Source organism: Scyliorhinus torazame, chromosome 7 (assembly GCF_047496885.1).
Source record: "Scyliorhinus torazame isolate Kashiwa2021f chromosome 7, sScyTor2.1, whole genome shotgun sequence".
In the NCBI taxonomy this organism is placed as follows: domain Eukaryota; kingdom Metazoa; phylum Chordata; class Chondrichthyes; order Carcharhiniformes; family Scyliorhinidae; genus Scyliorhinus; species Scyliorhinus torazame.
Genome location: NC_092713.1, coordinates 73,830,148 through 73,856,776, shown reverse-complemented (window position 1 = coordinate 73,856,776; position 26,629 = coordinate 73,830,148). Strand labels below are relative to the sequence as shown.

At 47.9% G+C, this 26,629-nt stretch overlaps 1 protein-coding gene across 3 annotated transcripts in view; it reads right to left on the bottom strand.

The window, feature by feature from the left end:
* Positions 1 to 26,629, bottom strand: part of faf1 (Fas (TNFRSF6) associated factor 1) — a 612,606-nt gene that overhangs the window by 257,035 nt on the left and 328,942 nt on the right. For all 3 annotated transcript variants that reach the window (XM_072510911.1, XM_072510913.1, XM_072510912.1), the window contains one exon: positions 6,889 to 6,970. In XM_072510911.1, the coding sequence (XP_072367012.1) occupies positions 6,889 to 6,970 (82 nt within the window). The remainder of the gene's footprint in view (positions 1 to 6,888; positions 6,971 to 26,629) is intronic.

The following is a 26,629-nucleotide window of genomic DNA, read 5'->3' as shown; positions in this document are numbered from 1 at the left end:
GACGAATAAAGTTTCAAATAACTTTGCCAAAAAGTACAGTCTGAAATTTCTGTTATTTGGGAACTAAGAAGGGATAACGCATATCCAGGGTTCTGAATAGACACAGAGATCCATCAAGGTGTTTGACCTCGCAATGACGAGGGATTTACATGTCCCACGGGTTAGCTCAGTTGGCTAGATGGCCGGTTTGTGATGCACAGCAATGCCAACAGCGTGGGTTCATTTCCACTACTGGCTGAGATTATCCATGAAGGCCCCACCTTCTCAACCTTGACCCTCGCTTGAGGTATGGTGACCCTCAAGTTAAAGCATCACCAGTCAGCTCTCTCTCAAAAGGGGGATAGCAGCCTATGGTCCTCGGGGACTAGAGAGACTTTCATATGTCCAAATCAGTAATACCATGATCAGAATTCACAAGGTGATGCTCGCATGATATTACATTGTTAATTTGGAGAACGCAGGCTGGGAATTGCTACAAAACTGGCATGTGGAGATGCTGCAATCCTATATATGGCACTTACTGCAGTCAGGATAGATTGAAGAAGGGTGTGTATACAGAGTTGATGGCAGAGGGAACCAATTAAATGAACTGCTTTGCCCAAAACAAGGTTGGTGTGTCTCTCCTGTAGATAAGGACATATTCAGTCAATATACACCTGCTGCATCTCAACTACAATGTAGCCCTTTTGTTTTTTTCCTCATCAACCAAATAAAGCAAAGAGGATTATTTGGAAACAGCTCTCCAAAAATAATCTAATAAGAATAGCAATAAAAATAATACATCAGATTCAACTTGAAAAACTGCAGATATGTTTTTAAATTAATCTTTTTGACTTTTTCCCCAACATTATGACTTCTCCGAGGTTCCTCACTAATGGCACCAACGATGGCAAATGGAGAACTTCCTATGCACCGATAAGGGTGAGGGCATCAGAGTAGGTTTAATTTATGTTGTTATGTAATGGTCTTTCATTGTTTTACAAAATGCACATCAAATACAACTTATTAATACAGAAAGAAAAATATTTTTCCTCAAATAATAATTGGTATTAGAATTAAAACATGGGCTATGCTCAAGACTGGAAAAACATTCCCCTACATAGATATGTAATTAAACCTTTCATTCAAAATCATAGAATTTACAGTGCAGTAGGAGGCCATTCGGCCCATCGAGTCTGCACTGACCCGTGGAACACGCACCCTATCTAAGCCCACACCTCCACCCTATCCCCGTAACCCAGTAACCCGACCTAACCTTTTTGGAGACTAAGGACAATTTAGCATGGCCAATCAACCTAACCTGCACATCTTTAGACTGTGGGAGGAAACCAGAGCACCCGGAGGAAATCCACGCAGACACGGGGAGAACATGCATACTCCACACAGACAGTGACCCAAGCCAGGAATCGAACCTGGGTCCCTGGAGCTGTGAAGCAACTGTGCTAACCACTGTGTTACCATGCCGCCCAATATGTTGACAAAATCACTAAAAACTTCTATTATAGTTATAAAAGGACTGAAGGTACAGGAATAAGTAGATTCTACCATATGGCTTTCAATAAGTGTGCTATGAAAAGAGGCACTTATATGAAACAGAAAATATAGTATGTAACCTGAAGGTTCCCTTCATCTGCTAGTAGTTGAAATGCAAACAGTTCAAATATTTCAGGTCAAAAAGACAAAGGCTGAAATAGCATAATTTTCTGTGCAGAATACCAAGCAATGCTTGGGACATTTTCTTCCTATTGTTAAGATGTGAAATATTTCACATGTATACAAACCAAGATATAAAAGCACAGCTGGAAGAAAGCTCATAAATCAGGTTCTAAGCTTTTTATTTGCTACAGTTTGAGATTGCCACATTTAATTTCAGCTTTTTCCTCCCTAAAAAAGCACATCCTCCCTTCTGTTACAATCATACAAGTCCAAACTCCACTGTTTCCCTCAAAAAAGAGTTTCTTACAACCTTCTGTGAAATAACACTAATTAGTAATACCAGGTGACATTCTATAATTAATTACAACTTTAAGGGTCTATTGGAAAGTATACAATCAAAGAACAAGCGACATTACCATTGATAGATTTCAGGTATTCCTTTTGTCATATAAGACTGCCCAAGTTAACACCATTTATCAGGTTCAGCATTTTACTCTTTTATACTCGTAAAATAACTTACAGTAGATATCTAGTGTTTATTAAAAATAAAGCTGACCACACAAACAGCCACAAAAACTCCTTGCTCCCGGCATCAAATTTTCTGTCATTTAATATGCCATTCCATTGCCAAGGTGGCATATCAGTGCCATTAGGTTTTACACAATATAATTCCAGATATATGGATGAATTCTACATTATCATTAAATAAATTTGCCTAGTCATTTCCAAATCATGGCAATGCTGCAAATCAATGTAAATCTGGGTTTGTTATTGTCTTCCATTCTCTAAAACATGCTTGCAATTTTCCTAATATGTATGTGATATACCTTCAATTCACCAAGAGGCCGAGTGAGTGAACATAAGGCTTTATTAGTCGTGAACTTGCCTAGTCAGAGTCGGTTGTGCAGATGAGTGTGCCACCTGCAGGTGGCCAGGTTATATATGGCCCCAGTGAGGGCGGAGCCAGAGGCGGGGCCCACCGGGGTTACAGTACAGCACCTGGAAGCAGCTCGCATCACCACTTCCAGGTCATAGGTTACAATAGGTGGATACAATGGTTACAGTGTCATGCATTATGGTGAATACATTCACCACATTCATCCCCTGTTAAAAAATCAAGTCCAGCGGGGGTGACGTGGGGTCATTACATATTCAGTCTCTCTGGAGGCCGGATCGTTCTCTTCAACCTCCTCAGCTATGGCGGTGCGGTTGTGTCTGGAGCTGGAGCCTCTGTCCGGCGAGTCGGAGACGGTTGGGGTGTGGGGGCAGACAGGGGGGTGGTGGGTGGCGGCAGTGTCGGTGCAGGACAATTCAGGAGACCCAGGGCGGCGTACAGGGTGCTTGGGCGCGTTGGCAGGGGAACCAGCTGGTGCCAGGTCTCGTAGGGAGACCGTATCTTGCTGTCCGTCCTGGTGCGCGATGTAGGCATCCTGGAGGTTGGTGTGGAGCAGCTGGACCCTCTCGACCAGCGGGTCGGTCTTATGGCTCCTCATGTGCCTCCGGAGAAAGACAGGTCCCGGATGACAGCCAAGATGGAAGCGAGACCCCGGAGATGGACTTCCTGGGGAAGATAAACAAATGATTGCGAGGGGTCTCGTTCGTGGCTGTGCAGAGGAGTGATCTGATGGAGTGGAGGGCGTCGGGGAGGACCTCCTGCCAGCTGGGGATTGGGAGACATCCAGACCTGAGGGTCAGAAGGACGGCCTTCCATACTGTCGTGTTCTCCCTATCCAGCTGCCCGTTTCCCTGCGGGTAATAGCTCGTAGTCCTGCTCGAGGCGATGCCTTTGCTGAGCAGGTACTGATGTAGCTGATCACTCATGAACAATGTACCCCGGTCGCTGTGGATGTAGGCAGGGAAACCGAACAGTGTGAAGATGCTGTGCAGTGCCTTTATTACAATGGCCGAGGTCATGTCGGAGCAGGGGACAGCAAAGGGGAAGCGGGAGTACTCGTCGACGACGGTGAGAAAATATATATTACGGTTGGTGGAGGGGAGGGTCCCTTTGAAATCGATACTTAGGCGTTCAAAGGGCCTTTACCAGGCGGGCCTTGTCTGGCCGGTAGAAGTGCGGTTTGCACTCTGCGCAGACTTTGCAGTCCCTGGTCATTGCCTTGAGCTCCTCGGTGGAGAACGGCAGATTGTGGGCCTCAATGAAGTGGGTAAGCCGGGTGACCCCCGGGTGACAGAGGTCATTGTGGATAGCCCTAAGTTGGTCATCTTGCGCGCTGGCGCATGTGCCACGGGACAGGGCATCTGGGGCTCGTTGAGCTTCCCAGGATGATACTTGATATCGTAATTGTAGGTGGAGAGTTCGATCCTCCACCTCAGGATTTTGTCATTCTTTATTTTGCCCCATTGTGCGTTGTTGAACATGAAGGCGACCGACCGCTGGTTGGTGACGAGGGTGAACCTCCTACCGGCTAGGTAGTGCCTCCAGTGCCGCACGGCTTCCACTATGGCTCGTGCTTCCTTCTCGACCAACGAGTGTCGGATTTCGGAAGCGTGGAGGACTCTAGAGAAGAATGCTACTGGCCTGCCCGCCTGGTTGAGGGTGGCGGCCAGGGCGACGTCTGACGCATCACTCTCTACCTGGAAGGGGGCGGACTCGTTCACCGCGTGCATTGCGGCCTTGGTGATGTCGGCCTTGATGCGGCTGAAGGCCGAGCGGGCCTCATCCATCAGGGGGAAACTGGTGGTTTGAATAAATGGGCGGGCTTTGTCCGCGTAGTTGGGGGTCCACTGGGCGTGGTAGAAGAACAGCCCCAGGCATCGTTTTAGGGCATTGAGGCTGTGGGGAGGGGGGGGGTTCTGTAAGGGGGCGCATACGGTCGGGGTCGGGGCCTAGGACTCCGTTCTCCATGACATAGCCGAGGAAGGCCAGTCGGGTAGGGGAACACGCCAAGGTTCTGGTAGGCCACCTCTAGCGAGGTAGCTAGCTTTACCGTGTCCCGCAGGTCGGAGGTCCCGTTTTCCAGCAGACGCTGCCCGATATAGTTCGAGCGGACCCCCACCACGTAGGTGTCCCGGATCTGTGAGTTCATATGCTCCTCCGCCGTCACATCTCGATAGCTGCAGTTCCTCGCGAGTAGAGTCAGGGTTTCCAAATACTCGTCCAGCGATTCTCCGGCACGATGACGGTGAGTAGTGAGGAGGTGTCTAGCGAACACCTCGTTTACGGGCTTCACGAAGTGCGCCTTGAGGGTTGCGACCACCTCCTCGTACGTTGCCACTTTCTCAATCATTACCGAGATTCGATGGCTCACCCAAGCGTGGAGGAGTCGCAGTTTGAGGGTCTCCGAGGGAGCTGTTGTGGAGGAGTCGATGTAGGCCTCGAAGCATCAAAGCCAATGTTCAAATATTTCCTTGGCTTCGGACACGCGGGCGTCGAGTTCGAGCCTGTCTGGCTTTAGAGCGGCTTCCATGGTGCTGTCTACGACTAATAAATTGACATACCTTCAATTCACCAAGAGGCCTAGACAGCGAGTGAACATAAGGCTTTATTAGTCGTGAACTTGCCCAGCCAGAGTTGGTTGTGCAGATGAGTGCCATCCGCAGGTGGCCAGGTTATATATGGCGCCGGTGAGAGCAGAGCCAGAGGCGGGGCCCACCGGGGTTACAGTACAGTACCTGGAAGCAGCTCGTATAACCACTTCCAGGTCATAGGTTACATTAGGTGGATACAATGGTTACAGTGTCATGCATTATGGTGAATACATTCACCACAGTATGTATTTAACGTCAGGTAAAAATACTTGATCAATGCGTAATAGAGAATGTTAGTTGTAACTCATTATATTGCAAACTGCGTCAAATGTTAGGGAATTCCACTGAGTAATACAACTCAAAACATAGAATTTAAATGTTTCCATTTGCTACGTAGAGAAAGAATGATTCAGGTATCAGCATTAAAATGCAATCAGTCCAAACTTGAAATGGTAAAACTCTTTCTCCAAACAGCAACCTATTTATCACAATTTCTAATAAAGCATATAACTTTGTGTGGTAAAATTTAGAGTGATTCACAGGAAAACTATGGGAAGTTATAAACTGGAAATTGTCCATAACATTCTATGTAAATTTTAATCCAAAGATTCCATTTCTTGACATTTGTTGGGATTCAACTATACATTTTTTAAATAAAAAAGGACATCAAGTGAAATTGGAAAAGATAAAAAATGGTCAAATGGGCTACGCTAATCTGTAGATAATCAGTTTAAAGCATCCTGATTAGACGAACTGTGAGTGGCGTCGTGAGAAAGACTTAATCAAGTGCAGTGTTTTACTTAGCGATTAAGTATATATCATTTGATGGTATTCCAAAATCCTTCGTAATCCAGCCACTCAAATAAACATTTAATGAGTTTAGGTTCAAAAACCCTGGCAGTGGATTTAGGTCAAAACAGGTTTTAGCACCATATTATTTTCCTTCCTTTTATGTGGTTAGTTGTTTCAAATATTTTTCTTTACCAGAGAAATAAATTGCAGAATTTGAAATCTAACTTTATAAAGAAAAACATTTCTGTATTTTACATAAAATGAGACCAATGACATAAGGATGCCTCGATTGTATAAAATTCCATTAAAACGTTTAAGTAGAATGTGCCTTGTTAAAAAGTAATATTGAAAAGGATCGACATACAAGTAATGATTTTTGTAATTTTGTAAAAAATAGCCTTGAACAAGAGAGTAATAATTAACTGAACTTTGCTGATGCTGGAGTAAACAACGTGGCATGTTTGTGCTAGTAGAGGGGAAGGATAATTTTCAGTTAATGTGCTTATTTAAGTTAATTGAAGCATAAGGCAAGAGATAAAGCACTTCAAATTTAGCTTAAGGTCACCTACTGCAGCACAAAGCTCATTGTGTCACTTACTACAGCCAATGTTTCTCATTTCAGGAGGAAAAAACATTTTTGTCCCTCTTTTTATGGAATTTTAAATTAGGAATTTATAACTTGTTCCATTTTGTTTATCCTGTGTATATTGAACATTTAACAACTTGAATTCTGTTCTCCACTCCAAATAGCATTGGTAGAAATTAAGAGCTGCAAGTTATCCAACCAGCTACATATTTTAGTTAATTCTGCAGGTTCTGCACTTGGGGGAGGGGGAGGGAAGAGGTACTTGCAAGGAAGGAGATGCTGCCCTTTTTTTAAAAGACATAGCCTATTCAAATGAAAGGATTGAAAAATTAATGCAGATTGAGCTAATATAATGAAAGGTCACTTACATCTCTGGCTTTTCCATAGAAAGCTTCTTGAAAGGCAGCTTCAAGTGATCCAATGAAGAATACAGGGTGACAGTCACCGTATCTGTTATGTGACAAGGAAAATTAAATTTGATTCATGCAACAAAAAAATTGTACTGGGGTAAACAGTCACATTACCATACACACATGACATGAGAAAGAGGAGAAGAAGCAGGCCATACAGGCCCTTAAACCTCCTCAACCATTCAATAGGATTGTGGCTCAACTTTTAAATGAACTCCACCGTCCTGGACTATCTTCATATCCCTCAATTCCCTTGGCGTCAAAAAGCTTAGTCTCGATTATACTTAACAACTGAGCATTTGCAGCGCTCTGGGGAAGAGAACTAGTAAGATTCACAACACGTTAAGCAAAGAAATTTCTCATTTTGGTCCTGAGACTAAGGCCCCTAGTTTAAGGCTCTCTAGCCAGCCTGTCAAGCCCTCTAAGAATTTTATATCTTGCAATGAGATCATAACTCATTCTTCTAAATTCTAGAGAATATAGATAGGCCCACTCTAAGCAATCGTTCCATGTGGAGTGGGAACTCAGCAAGATCGGAGCAGATAAAAGAGTGGCAATGGAATAGACTCAAGACCATGAAAATTGGGAACTCAGGAAGACCGGAATGGATAAGGAGCATCAGGCAAGCAAGCCCAAACGTGAGACATCAGTGAGACCAAAGCAGGTAAAAGAACTCTTTGGGAGCAGACAGATCATATTCAAAAAACAAAATCAAAGCATGAGATCACATGAAGTAATTAGTTGGGGAGTACTTTATTCTCTCTCTAACCTAGGACACTGGTCTAAACTCAGGATACGTTAACAAGAGAATTAAATAACTAAAATTAATAGTCTAAACAAGATCTTAACTAGATTCTAAAAGAGGAAGGAGAGATTAATTTTCTTTTTTTTTTAAATCATCGACGGACAACTGAGACCTGTCGTTTACAGTGTCTGCACCATGGGGGAACTTTATGACACTTAAGGTGTGTTCAGGACCACACATGTAAGAAATGTTTCCAACTGCTTGAGTTCGACTCAGGTGTTTCCTGACTAGAAGGGCAGCTGGAATCACTGCAGAACATTCCGGTAGGATGCAAGATTTCTGGATTGTGTACTCCAGGAGGTGGCACCCCCACAGACAGAGACTTCAGCATTTCAGAAGAGTGATAATGGTGTTCCTCAAGGGTCAATGCCACCTCAACAGCCTTTTTTGATATATCTAAAGGACTTGGACATTGGAATGCAAAGAAAAATTTCAAAAATTGCCGATAATATATGAAGCAAACAGTGAGGCTGATACCAATTTATTTCAGCAAGACATAGAGAAGCAGGCAGAATGGGCAGATAAGTGGCAGATAGAATTGAATATCGAGAAGTATTAAGTAGTGCATTGTGGAAAAAGGGATAGGGCGAGGCAATGCAGACTTGATGGCAAAGTTCTAAAGAGTGTCGCTGCACACCCAAAATTACCAGACTCTCTCAGCTTTAATGAAAAATGCTGTTCTTCCATCCTTCTCACCAAGAATTGTAAATATTTTCACAATTCTCACATTGTACTTCTTCAGTCACCATCTTCTCGATCAATGAACCGGTCCATTTCTCTTTGCAGTCTCTTTAGTTCCTCCTCACAGCTTACCTTCCTACCTAGCTTTTGTATGTTTTTAAAAAAAACATTTTATTGAGGTATTTCTTTGCCATTGTAACAGCAACAAAATCAACAATGTACATAACAAGGAAAATATTAACAGTGCAAATACCGCCTCCCTCTCCCACAGGTCCCTGCCTAACCCCCCACCCCCCTTCTGCTGACGATTAATTCTCTGCGAAGAAGTCGATGAATGGTTGCCACCTCCGAGCGAACCCTAACAGAGACCCTCTCATGGCGAACTTAATTTTCTGCAGGCAGAGGAAGCCAGCCATGTCCGATAGCCAGGTCTCCGATTTCGGGGGCTTCAAGTCCCTCCATGCTAGTAATACCCGCCTCCGGACTACCAGGGAAGCAAAGGCCAGAACATCTGCCTCTTTCTCCTCCTGGATTCCCGGAACCTGCGACACCCCAAAAAACACCACCTCTGGACTCATTGTCACCCTCGTATTTAATACCTTGGACATGCGTCGGCAAACCCCTGCCAAAATCACCTCAGTTTTGGGCATGCCCAGAACATGTGGACATGGTTCGCTGGCCCCCTCGCACACCTGTCCTCCACCCCAAAGAATCTGCGCGTCCGGGCCACTGTCATGTGAGCCCGGTGAACAACCTTAAATTGGATCAGGCTGAGCTTGGCACATGTTGCGGACGCGTTGACCCTACCCAACGCGTCTGCCCAAAGGCCCTCCTCTCTCTCCCCCCAGCTCCTCCTCCCATGTTTGCTTCAGCTCCTCAGTCTGCATCTCCTCCGAACCCATAAAGCTCTTTATATATGTCCGAGACGCTCCCCTCTCCTATCCATCCTCTAGAAACCACCCTATCCTGAATCCCCCTTAGCGGCAGGAGTGGGAAGGTTGGTGCCTGCCTCTGCAGAAAGTCCCGTACCTGCAGATATCGAAATTCATTTCTCCCCGCCAATGCAAACTTCTCCTTCAGCGCCCTCATACTCGGGAAGCTTCCTTTTATAGTCCCCCATCCTCTCAATCTCTGCTCTCCGCCAAATTTGGAACCCCCCGTCCATCCTCCCTGGGGAAAACCAGTGATTACCGCAGATTGGGGACCATACCGATGCCCCCTTTGCTCCCACATGTCTCCTCCACTGCCCCAGATTCTCAGGGCCGCCACCGCCACTGGACTGGTGAAGTATCGCGTCGGCGGGAACGGCAGAAGCGCCGTTACCAGCGCCTATAGACTTGTGCCTTTACAAGATGCCACCTCCATGCGCACCCCCCCCCCCCCCCCCCCCCCCCACCAGCCACCTCCCCACCATGGCTATATTAGCCGCCCAATAATAATTGCTGAAATTCGGCAGCGCCAGCCCACCATCCGCCTCCCCTCTACTCCGCTCGAGCATTGCCCTCATCTCTTGCGGGGACTTGCCCCCCCCCACACAAAGTCCACAATAATTTTATTGATCCGCTTAAAAAAGGACCGCGGGATGAAGATGGGGAGGCATTGGAAAACGAATAGGAAACTCGGGAGGACCGTCATTTTTACCGATTGAACTCTGCCCGCCAGAGACAACGGGAGCGCATCCCATCACCCCATCACCAGCGGGCCAAGTTCAATTTATGTAGCCAGTCCCAATCCCTCGACACTAGGATACCCAGATACCTGAAACTGTCCCCTACCACTCTGAACGGCAGTTCCCCCAGTCGCCTCTCCTGACCTCTCGCCTGGACCACAAACATCTCGCTCTTCCCATATTGAGCTTATACCCCGAAAACCAGCTGAATTCCCCTAGAATTCCCATAATTTCTTCCATCCCCGCCATTGGGTCTGAGACATACAACAGTAGGTCATCATCCGCATACAGAGACCCTGTGCTCCCCTCACCCCCCCCCCCCCCCCCCCCCCCCAGACCAGCCTCATCCAGCCCCTTGAGGTCCTCAGAGCAATTGCCAGCGGCTTTATAGCCAGCGTAAACAGCAGTGGGGAGAGGGGGCATCCCGCTCTCGTCCCCCGGTGCAGTCTGAAATAGTCTGAAGTCGCCCTGTTTGTCCGTACACTTGCAACCGGAGCCCAGTATAGCAACCTAATCCAGTCAATAAAGCCCCTCCCAAAACCGAACCGCTCCAGCCCCTCTCATAAATAATCCCACTCAACCCGGTCAAAGGCTTTCTCCGCATCCATCGCGACCACTACCTCAACCTCCCTACCTTCCGGGGGCATCATGATCACGTTTAACAGCCTTCTTACATTGGCCACCAGCTGCCTGCCCTTAACGAACCCCGTCTGATCCTCCACAATAACGTCCGGTACACAGTCCTCAATCCCGGAGGATAAAATTTTGGCCAGAAGTTTGGCACCTACGTTCAACAAGGAAATCAGCCTGTAACATCCACATAGCTCCGGGTCCTTGTCCCATTTCAGGATGAGCGAGATCATGGCCTGTGACATCGTCTGGAACAGAACCCCTCTTTCCTTAGCCTCGTTAAAAACCTTCATCAGCACCGGCCCCAATATTCCGGAGAACTTTTTATAGAACTCGATTGGGTACCCCGTCCGGTCCCGGGGCCTTACCCGACTGCATGGCCTTCAAACCCTCCACTACCTCCTCCAGCCCGATCGGGGCCCCCAGCCCTTCTACCAGTTCCCCATCCACCTTCGGGAAAGTCAGCCCCTCCAAGAAGTGCCTCATCCCCTCCGGCCCCGCAGGGGATTCCGACCTATACAACCTGCTATAAAAGTCCCGAAAGGCCTTGCTCACCCCTGCCGAGTCCCCAACTAAGTTCCCATCCCTATCAATAACTTTTCCTATTTCTCTAGCTGCCTCCCTCTTTTGGAGCTGCTGTGCAAGCATCCTGCTGGCCTTCTCACCGTGCTCGTAAACCGCCCCTTTCGCCTTTCTGAGCTGTTCCACTGGCCTCCCTGTGGTTAACAAACCAAATTCCGGCGTTCCCTTAAAAGCCCTGCCTCTGGAGCCTCCGCATACCTCGTATCAACTCGTTGAATCTCTTTTACCAATTGGTCCGTTTCTGCCCAATCCGCCTGTCCCTGTAAGCCCGGATCGAGATCAGCTCTCCTCTCACCGCTGCCTTCAACGCTTCCCAGACCACCGCTGCCGAGACCTCCCCCGTATCATTTACCTGCAGGTAATTCAGCATGCACTTCCTCAGCCTCTCGCACACAGCTTCGTCCGCCAACAGCCCTACATCCAACCTCCATTGAGGGCGCTGCTTGCTATCCATATTCACCTGCAGGTCCACCCAGTGCGGAGCATGGTCCGAGATTGTGATTTCCGAGTACCCAGTGTCCACCACCCCAGTCAGTAGGGCCCTACCCAAGACACAGAAATCGATCCGGGAGTACACATTATGTACGTGGGAGTAAAAAGAAAATTCCTTCGCCCTCGGCTGCCTAAATCTCCATGGATGCAGCCCCCCCCCCCCCCCCCCCCATCTGCTCCATGAACCCTTTCAGCTACTTTGCCATTGCTGGCACCTTGCCCATTCTCGAGCATGACCGGTCCAGGCCGGGATCAATAACCGTATTAAATTCCCCTCCCATAATCAGCTTGTGCGAGTCCAAGTCCGGATTCTTCCCTAACACCCTCTTTATAAAATCCCCGTCATCCCAATTTGGCGCATATACATTGACCAGCACTACCTTCAGCCACTGCAGCTTGCCACTAACCATGATATATCGACCTTCCACATCCAAAACTTCTTCTCACCTCAAATGTCACCCGCTTGTTAACCAAGAACGCAACCCCTCTAGTCTTTGTATCCAGCCCAGAGTGGAAAACCTGACTAACCCAGCCTTTCCTCAACCTGACCTGGTCCACTACTCTAAGGTGCGTCTCCTGCAGCATTATCACGTCCGCCTTCAGTCCCCTCAGGTGCGCAAACACACGTGCCCTCTTTACCGGCCCATTTAGCCCCTGAACATTCCAGGTGATCAGCCTAGTTGCGGGGCAAAGTGCCCCCCCACCCCGCCGATCAGCCATCCCCTTGCTTGGGCCCGCCTCCAGCCTGTGCCGCACCTCCGGCCCGCCCCACGGCGGCCCCCACGCACGACCTCCTCAGTGTCCCTCCACCGAAGTCCCTCCCTCATCAGCAGAACCCAACCCCCCTCCCCTCCCAGCAACACTACTCTAAAACCTAACCAATCTAGTAAACAAAACATATACACCCCCCCCACCGTGCTTCCGTGAGCTAGCTCACCCAGCTAGCTTGGTGGCCCCCGCCGCCAAGAAGTCTCCCACCTATTATTTCCTTGCTCCCCCCCCCCTCTCATACAAACAAACTCCCTCATCTAACAATCCCCAAATAAACACCCAACAGCAAGAAAACACAAAAACAAAAGCACCACCCACCAAAACTCAAACAGGCACGTCTCTATCCCACAAAAGTGCACATCAATAAAAACAAAAGGGACATTGCCAACATCTACCAAGTAAAAGAACCCAAAAACGAAAAATCAACTCCCCCCCCCCCCACCTTTTTCTTAAACAGAGCTCCAAAAACAGTCACGAAACAATAAGAGAAGGCATAACCAATTTAAAGACAGGAAAACAAAACCTCCAAAAAATACCAAGGGGAGGGGAAAAAAACAGAAAAAAGGGGCCCAATATAGGCCAACAGGTTGTCTCAAAGTACGAGAGTTCTCAGACCCCCACCAGTCCTTTTCTTTTCGCAAAGTCCAGCGCCTCATTGGGCGACTCAAAATAGTGATGCTGGTCCTCATGCGTGACCCAAAGACGCGCCGGATACAGCAGACCGAAAATAGACTTGACTTGGTTAAAGCCTGCCCTCTTCCTCGCCACCTCCACGCTCAGGTCCTGGTACACCCACAGGATGCTGTTGTCCCACTTACAACTCCGCGTTCGCTTGGCCCACCGAAGAATGCATTCCTTGCCCAGGAACCTATGGAATCTCACCACCATTGCCCTCGGAGGCTCCCCCGCTCGCGGCTTCCTAGCAGGCGCTCGGTACGCCCTGTCCACCTCCAACGGTCGGGGAAACGCCCCCTCCCCCAGCAGCTTTTCGAACATACCCGCTACGTATGCCCCAGTGTCTGCCCCCTCAGCTCCCTCCGGGAGCTCGACAATTCTTAAGTTCTGCCGGCGGGACCGGTTCTCAAGGTCCTCCACCTTCTCCAGGAGCCTTTTCTGCTGTTCCCGAAGCATCCCTACCTCCAGCTCCACCGCTGTTTGATGCTTCTTCTCAACCTTCTGAATCGCCCGATCCTGGGTGTCCAATCTGCTCTCTAGCCGATCGATCGATTCTTTAATCGGGTTCAAACATTCCCGCTTCTGCCTGGCAAAACCATCCTGGATAGCCTGCATCACGGGGTCCACTGGTCACTGCGCTGCCACCCCAGGGGTCCGGTCCTCGGCCATACGGTCTCCCGCTGCAGTTCAACACAGCTCGTGGCTAACTTCTTATTTCTGCCCTTTTGTGCACTTCTGGTCCTTTTCTCCATACACCGATACGTGGAAACAGTGCCCAGCCCTACCAAGCTTTGTATTGTTAGCACACCTTGAAATATTACACTGGGTCCCCTTGTTTAATTCATTGACAAATTGTAAATGCTGAGGTGCAAGTACTGATCCTTGTGGCACTCCACTAGCTTCATACCATCATCCTCAAATTGACCCATTTATTCCTACTCTCGGATTTCTGTCTGTTAACGAATCCTTAATCCATGCTAATATGTCAACTCTAATCTCATGAACCTTAATCTTTTCTAAACATACGGTACGGGGAGGGGGGCACGTGACATGAGCGTGGGAGCAGCTGCATTTTCTTCAGCTCCGGCTCTGCTCATTTTGCAATGCTTTACTTTTCATATTTGTCTTTTCTTGGGATACATCTCTTGCGCTATGTCCCTGGAGGATCCTGAACGGTGTTTTGCAAAGAGGAGCAGAAATAAATTGCAGAAAATCGTCGTGTGACCTTATAGAATTTAGTGCAAAAGGCCATTCGGCCCATCGAGTCTGCACCGGCCCTTACAAAGAGCACCCTATTGAAGCCCACGTATCTACCCTATCCAAACCCAGTAACCCCCACTTAACATTTTTTGGATACCAAGGGCAATTTAGCATGGCCAATCCACCTAAACCGCACAACTTTAGACTGTGGGAGGAAACCGGAGCGCCCGGAGGAAACCCACGCAGGCACGGGGAGAATGTGCAGACTCCGCACAGACAGTGACCCTGCCGGGAATCGAAACTGGAACCCTGGAGCTGAAGCAACTGTGCTAACCACTATGCTACCGTGCTACCCCAGCTATCTTGGGGCCTGGGGTGGGAGAGGGCTCTCGCCTTTGTACTGGATGATGGCCGCCATTGAGAATTCTGTTCTGGATGAAGAACCCAGCTCTGTGGTGCAGGTCTTTAGAGCTTACTTTGAAGATTTACGATGTATCCTTGGAAAAATGGTGGAGGCACCCGAGACATTTCTTGCATTCAGAAGAATACTTTCCTTGGTGAGGGCCTGCCTTCAAGATCCTGCCGCATGGTGTGACGCTTATCCCGTCAGGTTCTGGAGGTAGGGGGCCAGGCAAGATGTGTCCATGAGCCAGGTCCCTGGCGCGAAGTGGGAGGTGAGTTTACGATTGTGTTTGAAGATTGGCTGCTATGCTTTGGTATTCCTGATTTGGAGGCTGGGAGCACAGAGTATCTGATCTTTGAGGCCTGGGATGCACGCCACGCCTCCCCCCCCCCCACCCCCAACGGCATGGTGGAAGTGAAGGTGCTTCATTTGTTGTAATCCTTGGGAGATCCTAACGAGTGTTCGTTGATCCTGTCCTGGTGTCAGCCTTCTCGAGCAACATAGATTGTGTAATTATCCTGCAATTCTTCTGTAACCCTGGACATTACTCCCTTGTGACTATGTTGTTGATTGCTTATTGCTGTCTTTTCTCCTGCAAGGGTGTGTGAGCACGAGGCTGAAAGTTGCCGGTTATCCTGTTCTAGCAAAAATCATAGAGCCAATTATGTGAAATGTGTTCTGAGCAATTTAGCTCCTTTTTGTCATTATGTGTTATAATCCCTGTGGTCATGGGAGGGAAATGCCTTTTTGACACCCCTTATCTTGTTTATAATGAAGTTGAGTGGAGCCAGGACGGGATGCTGGGTGGATGTTGGAGTTGGATGATGGGGTTAGTTAAGTCCTCATTGAGGTGGAGGATAGCCCCCCAGTTACAGCTAACTGTATTAGGTTTTTATTTTTGTTATTTTGAATTTAAGAATCTGTGCCTTTCTCCTTTGATGGCCTGGGCAGATTATGTATCCTGGGGAGGACTGGGTTCCTTCTGACTCTTCCTTGAGGTTGGAGTTTTTCCTCTGCGTCTTGTTTTTTTAACAGCTATCAAAATGGGAGGATATAAGTGGTGCTGCACGGGTTTGGTTTAACCTTGGCTGGTCTGTTGAAGAGGGAGATTTTCTTCGTATTCTTCCTGTGATGGCAGACACTGCTGGCTGATGGTTGATTGGGTGACACAGTAGCAATGGTTAGCATTGTTGGTTCACAGCGGCAGGGACCCGGGTTCAATTCCCGGCTTGGGTCACTGTCTGCGGAGTCTGTATGTTCTCCCCGTGTCTGCATGGGTTTCCTTCCGGCGCTCCGGTTTCCTCCCACAAGTCCCAAAAAAATATGCATGTTAGGGGAATTGGACATTCTGAATTCTCCCTCAGTGTACACAATAGGTGCCAGAGTGTGGCGATTAGGGGATTTTCACAGTAACTTCGTTGCAGTGTAAATGTAAGCCTACTTGTGATACAAATGAAGATTATTATTATATATTTAGATCAGTCCAGGCATTCTTCTCTTCAGGGTTTTTTCCCCTTTTCCACGCTTCATCCTGGTGAGCAGGGTGCTGTTACAAATCCTGGTCCAGTCCAGTGGTTTAGGGAGATCTTCCATGGTTGTACCGGGGAGGAGGGTATCTTGCCCTCCTCCCAGGGTGCCCAATTATTGGGTGTCCTTTTTTAAAAAACATTTTATTAAGGCATTTATGGTTTTATAATAACAAAAGACACAAGTACAGATATAAACATAGTTCAACGCGTAACACACCCCTCCATCTCCCGCCGTTCTCGCCTAAGCTAGACTGATATAATCTAAACCCCACCCCCCACCTTTATTGAATCTACTGACGATTCAATTTTCTCCGAAGAAATCGATAAACGGCTGCCACCTCCGAACGAATCCTAATAATGAACCTCTCAGGGCGAACTTGATTTTCTCAAGCCTGAGAAACCCAGCCATATCACTAACCCATACTTTTGTTTTTGGGGGCTTCGAGTCCCTCCACGCTAGTAAGATCTCCGGGCTACCAAGGAGGCAAAGGCTAAAACATCAGCCTCTCTCGCCCCCTGGAAGACCGGGTCTTCCGACACGCCAAAAATCGGCACCTCTGGACCCGAAGCCACCCTCACCTTTAACATCCTGGACATGACATCTGCAAATCCCTGCCAGAATCCCCTGAGCTTCAGGCATGCCCAAAACATGTGGACTTGATTTGCGGGCCCTCCTGCATATCGTCCACATCGGTCCTCTACCCCAAAAAACCTGCTCATCCGGGCCACCGGCATGTGTGCCCGGTGAACCACCTTGAATTGTATCAGGCTGAGCCTGGCACATGATGAGGATGTATTGACTCTGCTCAGGGCATCCTCCCACAGACCCGCCTCTAACTCCTTTCCCAACTCATCTTCCCATTTACGTTTTGTCTCCCCTATCTGGGTTTCCTCCCATTCCATAATTTCTTTTTTTTCCCTTCTTTTTTAAAATAAATTTAGGGAGTGCCAATTATTTTTATTTTTCCAACTAAGGGGCAATTTAGCATGGCCAATCCACCTAACCTGCACATCTTTGGGTTGTGGGGGTGAAACCAACGCAGACATGGGGAAAATGTGCAAACTCCACACGGACAGTGATCCAGGGCCGGGATTCGAACCCGGGTCCTCAGCGCCGCAGTCCCAGTGCCAATCACTGCACCACATGCCGCCCGGCCACTCCAGAAGTTCTTTGTAAATTTCCGATACCTTCCCCTCCCCCACCCCTGTTCTAGAAACTACCTTGTCCTGTATCCCCTGTGGCGGAAGGAGCGGAAAGGTAAAAACCTGCCTTCGCAAAAAATCCCTCACCTGGAGATATTGGAACCCATCCCGTCCCGGCAATTCAAACTTCACGTCCAGATCGTCCAGACCAGGAAAGCTCCCATCAATAAACAGATCCCCCAGCCTCTCAATACCCGCTCTCTGCCACCCCCAAAACCCCCCATCCATCTTCCCCGGCACAAACTGGTGGTTACCACCGATTGGAGTCCACACCAACACTCCCTCTACTCCCAGATGCTCCCACCATTGCCCCCAGGCTCTCAGGGCTGTCACTACCACTGGGCTTCTTGAGTAACCGGGCCAACGAGAACAGCGGAGGTGCCGGTACCAATGCCCCCAAACTTGTGCCCTTACATGATGCCGCCTCCACCCGCTCCCACACAGACCCCTCCCCCACTACCCACTTCCTAATCATGGCTTTATTAGCCGCCCAGTAATAGTTCCTAAAGTTGGGCAGTGCCAGCACTCCCTCCCCTCGGCTCCGCTCCAGCAACACTTTATTCACTTGCGGGGTTTTACCCGCCCACACAAACCCAGATATCACCTGTTCGCCCACTTAAAAAAGACCTTTGGAATGAAAATAGGGAGACACTGAAAAACAAACAAAAATCTTGGGAGAACCGTCATCTTTACGGAATTGTTGGGTGTCTTGAGGATTCTTCTCTTCGGTATGGGGTTTTCCCGGCTGAGGCTGGAGTAATCATCCATTTCTTTCAGTGTAAATGGGGGCTGTGCACTGCTCTAAATGTAATAGGCGAGGTGCAGGTCTGGCTGGAGTGTGGGTGTTGGGGTCTACTGGCGGTCCTGGGGGTATTGATTCCGGTGTGTTGGAAGGTGCTGGGCTAGGCCAGATCCCATGCTGTGGCTGGTATCCTGTTTCCACCTGGTGATATCTGGGTTTGTGTGGGCGGGACTTGGAAAGTCCTTCTTGAAGCTTAGAGTTTTACACCACAGAATGGGGCCCTTCGGCCCATTGTGTCTGTTCAGGGCATCAAGTATCCATCTATAAAAAAGTGAGGAGATACACTTTGGAAGGAGTAAATTGACAAGGAAGTATTCAATGAACAGCATGACACTAGGAGGTTCTGAAGAACAAAGGGACTTTAGCCTGTTTGTCCATAGATCATTGACGGCAGAAGGGCAGGTTAATAGGAAGGTTAAAAGGCATATGGGACACTTGCCTTTATCAATCGAGGCACAGATCGCAAAAGCAAGGAGGCCATGTTGGAGTTGTATAGAACTTTGGTGAGGCCACAGATGGAATACTGTGCGCAGTTCTGGTTGCCATATTATAGGAAGGATGTGATTGCACTGGAGGGGTGCAGAGGCAATTCACCTGGATGTTGCCTGGGATGTCATATCATTCGAGGGTATGGGCCAAGTGCTGGTAAATGGGATTAGGTAGGTAGGTCAGGTGTTTTTCATGCGTCGGTGCAGATTTGATGGGCGGACGGGTCTCTTCTACACCGTGAGATTTTAATCCCATTTTCCAGCACTTGGTCCGTAACCTCGTATGCTATGGCGGTTCAAGTGCTTATCGAAATGCTTCTTAATGTTGAGGGTTCCTGCCTCTACCACACTTTCAGGACGTGAGTTCCAGATTCCCATTACCCTATCAGTGAAAAGGTTTTTTCCTAAAATCCCTAAATTCTCTGCCTATTACCATAAATGTATTCGCGCTGATTATTGACCCCTCAGTAAAGGAAACATGTCTTCCTTATGTAAGGATCCTTTTACTTACACACACACACACGATGTGCGATTTGGTTTGGCTTGTGGAGACCCCCCTATCACTGATGTTTTGCCGAAGTCAGACAGACTCCAAAGGGGAAAGTAATAGATTAGTAGGTTGTTATCTAGTTTAATTATTGTATGTTTTAACTCTTTTCTTGTTATAAATAAAGTTATTGTGTTTTTGCTTACAAATCTGGTGTCTGTGTCATTGGAGCACCCTCGGGCCAAAGATCTCAACAGGATTATATTAATTACTTGTTTTTAAAAATTGTTTTTTCAAATAAAGGCGTACTTTAGCGTGGCCAATTCACCTGCTCTGCACATCTTTGGATTGTGGAGGTGAGACCCACGCAGACATGGGAAGAATGTACAAACTCCACACAGACAGTGACCCGGGCCTGGTCAGGATCAAGCCCAGGTCCTCAGTGCCATGAGGCAGCAGTGCTAACCACTGCACCATCGTGCCGCCCTAATAATTATTTGTTAATTCACTTATGTTACAACTCCGGGTCAAGGGGGCTGGAATTAACCGCGTCTAGGCCAGGATGTTGTAACATAAATTGAGGGCTTGGCTCTGGTATTTTAAACATTAAGACAGCGAATTTGGGTTACAGCATAAATTAAAAAGTTTGTAGTGATATAACAAGAAGGCCCTAGAAGCTAAGCATTTTCTCCAGATGGAACACTTAACGCTGGATTATTTGGAGGGGCTCCGCAGAGACCCGCTAGTCGAATTGGCAGGGAACTTAAACTGGTTAAATCAGCTGGAGCTACGAAGATGAGGTATTTGAAGCGAATGCTAAACATTTAAATTTGATGGAAGTGCGAGGAGCATTGGGGCCCCGGCGAGAGTGTAGCTTCAATGAGACTTCCAGTGGGAAAATGGAGCTGGAGAGTTTGGTTGCCGTTAAGAGCATGAAAGGGGCTGGTTTAGTACAGTGGGCTAAATAGCTGGCTTATAATGCAGAACAAGGCCAGCAGCGCGGGTTCAATTCCCGTACCAGCCTCCCCGAACAGGCGCCGGAATGTGGCGACTAGGGGCTTTTCAAAGACACATCATTGAACCTACTTCAGACTCGATGGGCCAAATGGCCTCCTTCTGCACTGTAAGTTCTATGATTCTATGAACGTAGAGGGGAACCTAGTCCTAGAATGGAACTCAGTGGCGATATGGTTAAATTTATACAGGCTCTCCCAAAATTCAAAGAGAAAGTAGAAACGTTCTTTAGGGCTTTTGAGAAAATAGCAATCCAAATGGAGTGGCCAAAAGCAAAGTGGACATTACCCCTACAGAGTAAATTGACGGGGTTAGCACTGGAAGCTTATGCTGCTTTGTCAGAGCAGGAGTCTAAGGATTATGATACAGTAAAAAAGGCTATTCTGGATGCATACGAATTGGTGAGGACAAAAATTTTGTTTATCTGGATGATTACTGGAACACTCCCCGCCCCCCCAGCAGAGGTGCTATTTAGTTTGGCCTCTGGAGACCCCCGGCATCAGTGCTATTTGGTCTGGCCCAGTGGATGATATTCCAGAATGTTCTGCCAAGCTCAGCCAGTCTCCATTTTTGTAGAGTGAAGCACACTCTTTTGAAGAGGCAGTTTATATATCTCTCCCTCCTGATGAATACTTCTTTTGACATAGGCATGAAGAGCCACAGTTTATCTCTCTCTCTCCTGATGAACAATCATTTGTTAAGTTTCAAGAGGCAGTTTATCTCTCTCCACAGTCAGTTAAACCTGCAAGAAGATAGTCGACTACAAAATCAGCAATAAGAACATATCACTCCCATATTTTAATCCCTATCATTTTACCCCTGTCCCTCAGTCTGTGTGCACCTGTCTTGTGTGTATTTGGGTAGAGAATGGGATGGTCAAAGGGGAAATTATTTTTTTTCCATAAATTTAGAGTACCCAATTCATTTTTTCCAATTAATGGGCAGTTTAGTGTGGTCAATCCACCTAGCCTGCACATCTTTGGGTTGTGGGGGCAAAGCCACGCAAACAAGGATCAAAGGGGAAATTATTAGATGAGTATGTCTTTATCTAGTTTAATTATTGCATGTTTTAACATTTTTCTTACTGTAAATAAACAGTCATTGTGTTTTTATTTCCAAATCTGGTGTGTATAAATCACTGAAGCAGTCAAGGGCCAAAGATCTCAACAGGTTTATGAGAATTATTTGTAAATTCACTTATGTTGTGACTCTGGGTCAAGGGTGGCTGAAATTTACTGTGCTCTAGCCCAGGTGTCATAACACTATCTACCCTATCTGTATCCTTCATAATTGTGTATGCCTCAATCAAGTCCCCCCTCAGCCTCTCTTCATAGCTGAAATGTTCCAGCCCAGGCAACATCCCGGTGAATTGCCTCTGGACCATTTCTAGTGCAATTACATCCTTCCTATGGTGTGGCAACCAGAACTGCACACAGTATTCTAGTTGTGGCCTAATGAGCGATTTATACAACTCCATCATAACCTCCCTGCTCTTATATTTTATGCATCAGCTAAAAAAAAGGCAATTATCCTTTCTTAACCACCTTATCTACCTGTCCAGCTGCCTTCAGGGACCTATGGACATGCACCCTAAAGTCCCTCTGGTCCTTTGTACTTCCTAGCATCCTACCGTTCATTGTGTATTCCCTTGCCTTGGTAGTCCTCCCAAAACGCATCACCTCACACTTTTCAGGGTTAAATTCCATTTGCCACTGTACTGCCCATCTAACCAGCACGTCATATCGTCCTGCTTTCCTCTTCCCCGTTTACCACAACACCAGTTTTTGTGTCATCTGCAAACTTACTGGTCATACCACCCACATTCCCGTCTAGCATATTAATGTACACTACAAACAGTAAGGATCTGCACCGATCCCTGCACAACACCACTGGACACAGGCTTCTAGTCACAAAAACAACCTTCGACCAACATCCTCTCCCTTCTGCCATTGAGCCAATTTTGAATTCATTTTGCAAAATTGCCCTGGATTCCATGGGCTCTTACCTTCTTCATCAGTCTCCCTTTTGGGATCTTACTGAAGTCCATATAGAGAATGTCAACTGCACGGTCCTCATCTACACACAGAGTCACCTCCTCGAAAACTTCAATCAAATTTGTGAGGTATGATCTTCCCTTGTCAAAGCAGTACCGAGTATCCTTGATTAATCCTTGCATGTCCAACTGGAAATTAATTCTGTCCCTCAATAATTTGCCTACTAGTGATGTTGGGCTTACTAGCCTGTAGTTACCTGGTTCTTTCCTACTTTCCTTCTTGAATAATTGTACAGTGGCTGTCCTCCAGTCCTCTGGCAGCTCACCCATGGCCAGAGAGGATTTGAAAATTAACGTCAGAGTCCCTGCAATCTCCTCTCTTCCCTCACACAGCAGCCTAGTATACATCTAAACTGGGCTTTGGGATTTATCCACTTCTAAGCCCGCTAAAAGCACTAACAATTCATTCCTCTCAATGCTAAACTGTTCAATTATATCACAGTCCACTCCCTGCTTTCTATACATACATTATCCTTCCCATAGTGTACACAGATGCAAAATACTCATTTAATACCTCATCTATGACTTTCGGTTCCACACACGGGTTGCCCCGGGTTGCCGCTTTGGTACCAAATAGGCCCTACTTTTTCCATGGTTATCCTCTTGCTCTTAATATACTTATGAAACACCTTTGGATTCTCCTTTATTTTCCCGGTCGGTGTTTTTTCATGTCCCTTCTTCGCTCTCCTTATTTGTTTTTTCAAGTACCACCCCCCTCCCCCTCCCACCCTGCACTTTCTGTACTCTTCTAAGGCATCCGCTGTTTGCAGCCCTCTATATCTACCATAAACCTCCCTTTTTTTCCTGATCCAATCCTGTGTTTCCCTTGACACCCAGGGTTCTTTGGCCCCATCCTTTACCTTTACAGGAATGTGATAAAGCGAGGGGACTCCAACGAGCTTCTTAAAAGTCCTTTAGTTCAGCAACAGCATCATACATGCACAGGGCCCGGTTACCTTTCACCGGTTCCTTGTTAGCTGGCTCTACAGCTGCCGGGCCTTTTATGCTAGTGATGGGTTAACTCAGTCCAATTGAGCATGGGGAACAATCATCCCCAGCTGGGATTGGTAGATGGGTTGGGGACCGCGATCAGGACTGAAAAAATATTGGTGGGCTTGAGGGCCATGCAATTGGGTAAAGCCCCGGGGCCAGATGGGTATCTGGTGGAGTTTTACAAAAAGTTCTCTCGAGATAGTGGGGCCGGTGGTGGCTAGGGATTTTAATGAGGCAAGAGACAGAGGGGTGGTACCCCCGACGGTGTCACAGGCCACCATCTCCCTGATATTGAAACGGGACAAAGACCCGGAGGCATGTAGGTCCTAAAGGCCGATCTCTCTGCTCAACGTAGATGCTAAAATTCTGGCCAAGCTCTTGGCGGCTAGGATTGAGGACTGTGTGCCAGACATCATTATGGAAGATCAAACCGGGTTCGTCAAGGGCAGGCAGCTGGTGGCCAATCTAAGAAGGCTGCTGAATGTGATTATGATGCCCCCGGAGAGTAGGGAGGTAGAGGTAGTTGTGGCAATGGATGCCGCAAAGGCTTTCGACCGGGTTGAGTGGGACTATCTATGGGAGGTGCTGGGACGTTTTGGGTTCGGTGAGGGCTTTATCGACTGGGTCAGATTGTTGTACCAGGCTCCGGAAGTGAGTGTGAAGACGAACAGCATGACATCCGACTATTTCAGACTGCACCGTGGGACAAGGCAGGGGTGCCCCTCTCCCCACTGCTGTTTGCATTAGCAATAGAGCCGCTGGTGATTGCCCAGAGAGCTTCTAGGGGCTGGAACGGGGGATTGGGGGGGGGGGGGGGGGGCGGATGAAATCATGGGAATCCTGAAGGAATTCGGCCGGCTCTCGGGATACAAACTGAACATGGCAAAGAGTGAGTTGTTTCCAGTCCAGGCGAGGGGCCAGGAGGGTAGGTTGAGAGGATCGGGAATTTGTTCTTGGAAGGGAGCTTCCCAAGCAGGAGGGCGTTAGAGGAGAAATTCGCGCTGGCGAGAGGGAATGAGTTCAGGTACTTGCAGGTGCGGGACTTTCTACGCAGACTGATTCCATCCTTCACACGCCTGCCACTTAGGGGGATCCAGGACAGGAGGGTTTTGGATATATATAAAGAACTTATGGGAGCAGAGGAGACACAGACCGAGGAACTGAAGCTTAAGTGGGAAGAGGAGCTCGGGAGTGAGATGGAAGAGGGCATATGGGCAGAGGCGTTGAGCAGGGTAAAAGCGACCGCAACATGCGCCAGGCTCAGCCTGATTCAATTCAAGATCGTCCACAGGGCCCACATGACAGTGGCCTGGATGAGTAAATTTTTCAGGTTGTAGGCAGGTGCGCCAGATGTTCGGGGGGGCTGGCGAACCATGTCCACATGTTTTGGGCATGTCCAAAACTCAGAGGGTACTGGCAGGGGATCGCGGATGTTATGTCCCGGGTACTGAAAACAGGGGTGGTGATGAGTCCAGAGGTGGCTATTTTTGGGGTTTCGGAGGACCCGGGAGTCCAGGAGGAGAGAGAGAGGCTGACGTTTTGGCCTTTGCTTCCCTGGTAGCCCGGCGACGAATTCTGCTGGTGTGGAGGGACTGAAAACCTCCGAAGTCGGAGGCCTGGCTATCAGATATGGCGAGCTTTCTTGGTCTGGAGAAGATCAAGTTCGCTTTGAGAGGGTCACTGTAATGGTTCGCCAGGTGGCAACCATTGATCGACTTCTTCGCGGAACATTAATAGGGGGGGGGGGGGGGGGGTTGTTAGGCTGGTCCTTGTGGGAAGGAAGCTGGTTTTCTTGCACTATAATGACTGTTTTTTGCACACCGGCTTATTTTATTGTGCCAAAATGTCTTAATAAAATTGTTTATCAAAAAAAAAGATTGGTTCGGATAAGGCGTCACCGAGCAGGGAGGCAGGACAGGCTGGCGGGTACTCCACCAAGTATTTTGTCCAGCCCAACACCCTCACCAGTCACACAGAGGGCGAAGCTGCCAACAGCTGAACCCAGGGATGGCGTGCACCATGGCATCGGACCCATCAACCAGAGGCTCAATCGACGTGGCATGCCTTCCAGCCACAGAGGGACAGGTGGGGGGAAAATGTCAGACAATATCCCATAACTCCCAAACGCACAGGAATTTTAAAAAAAATCAGGCACTCTAAAGTTTACCTAAAATTAAAGCACCTACCAAAATGCCCAGGGAGCTGTCGCCCTGACATTCTTACAGTACCTCTTCACAGGCAAACAAACCCACAGTGCAAATTTTAAGAAAAACAGCAGGGCTCTGCACAAGCTGCCACAGAACCATAAGTCACATATGGAATGCCCAGTCAATTCAACACCAACAGAGTCGCTGGGCACAAAACCTGCAGTCGTACAACAACTGTCAGCTCGCAAGCAAAACATCACTGGTGCAAATCCCACAGTCCGAGCAGCCCCAGTCTTTCAAACACAATGCCGCACTCACGATCAGAATGACGTTCCAAAAGGGCGGCGGCAACTCGAGAACGGACCACTCTGCCAATATCAGGAAACAACAACAGAAGAGATGGACGAAACGCTACGCGACCAACACCAGAAGTCGCTCAGAAGATACCGCATCCAGTACTGCGAGACACGTCAGACTCCAGATCACTCCCAGCGGACACACTTCACAAGTCGGCAGCAAAAACCCGACCCAGCGCTCGCCTTCCATGACATTACAGGCTCCGTAAAAAAAAAACCACAACAAAAAAAACTTTGTACCGTAGTCCACACGTAAAAAATAAATTCCGGTGAGGTAACATAGCTGAACAAGCAGCCCGCCAACAGCTCCAATTCCATCCTCAGCGCCAATGTGATAAAGTGAGGGGAATCCAACGAGCTTCTTAAAAGTTCTTTATTTCAGCAACAGCATCATACATGCACAGGCCCGGTTACCTTTCACCGGGTCCTCGTTCTTTTTTAGCTGGCTCTACAGCTGCCGTCCTTTTATGCTTGTGCTAGGTTAACTCAGTCCAATTGAGCATGGGGAACAATCATCCCCAGCTGGATGAGTCCTCTGCAGGTTACTACACGTTATTACAATGAACATGATGGCTTTCCTTTCTGAATGACTCTCACTGCTCTGATGTGTATTTTCATACAAGTAGCTGTTCCCAGTTCACTTTGGCCAGTTCCTGTCTTATCCTATTAAAATCGGCCTTGTCCCAATTCATTGCCAGTCCATTTTTGTCCTTTTCCAT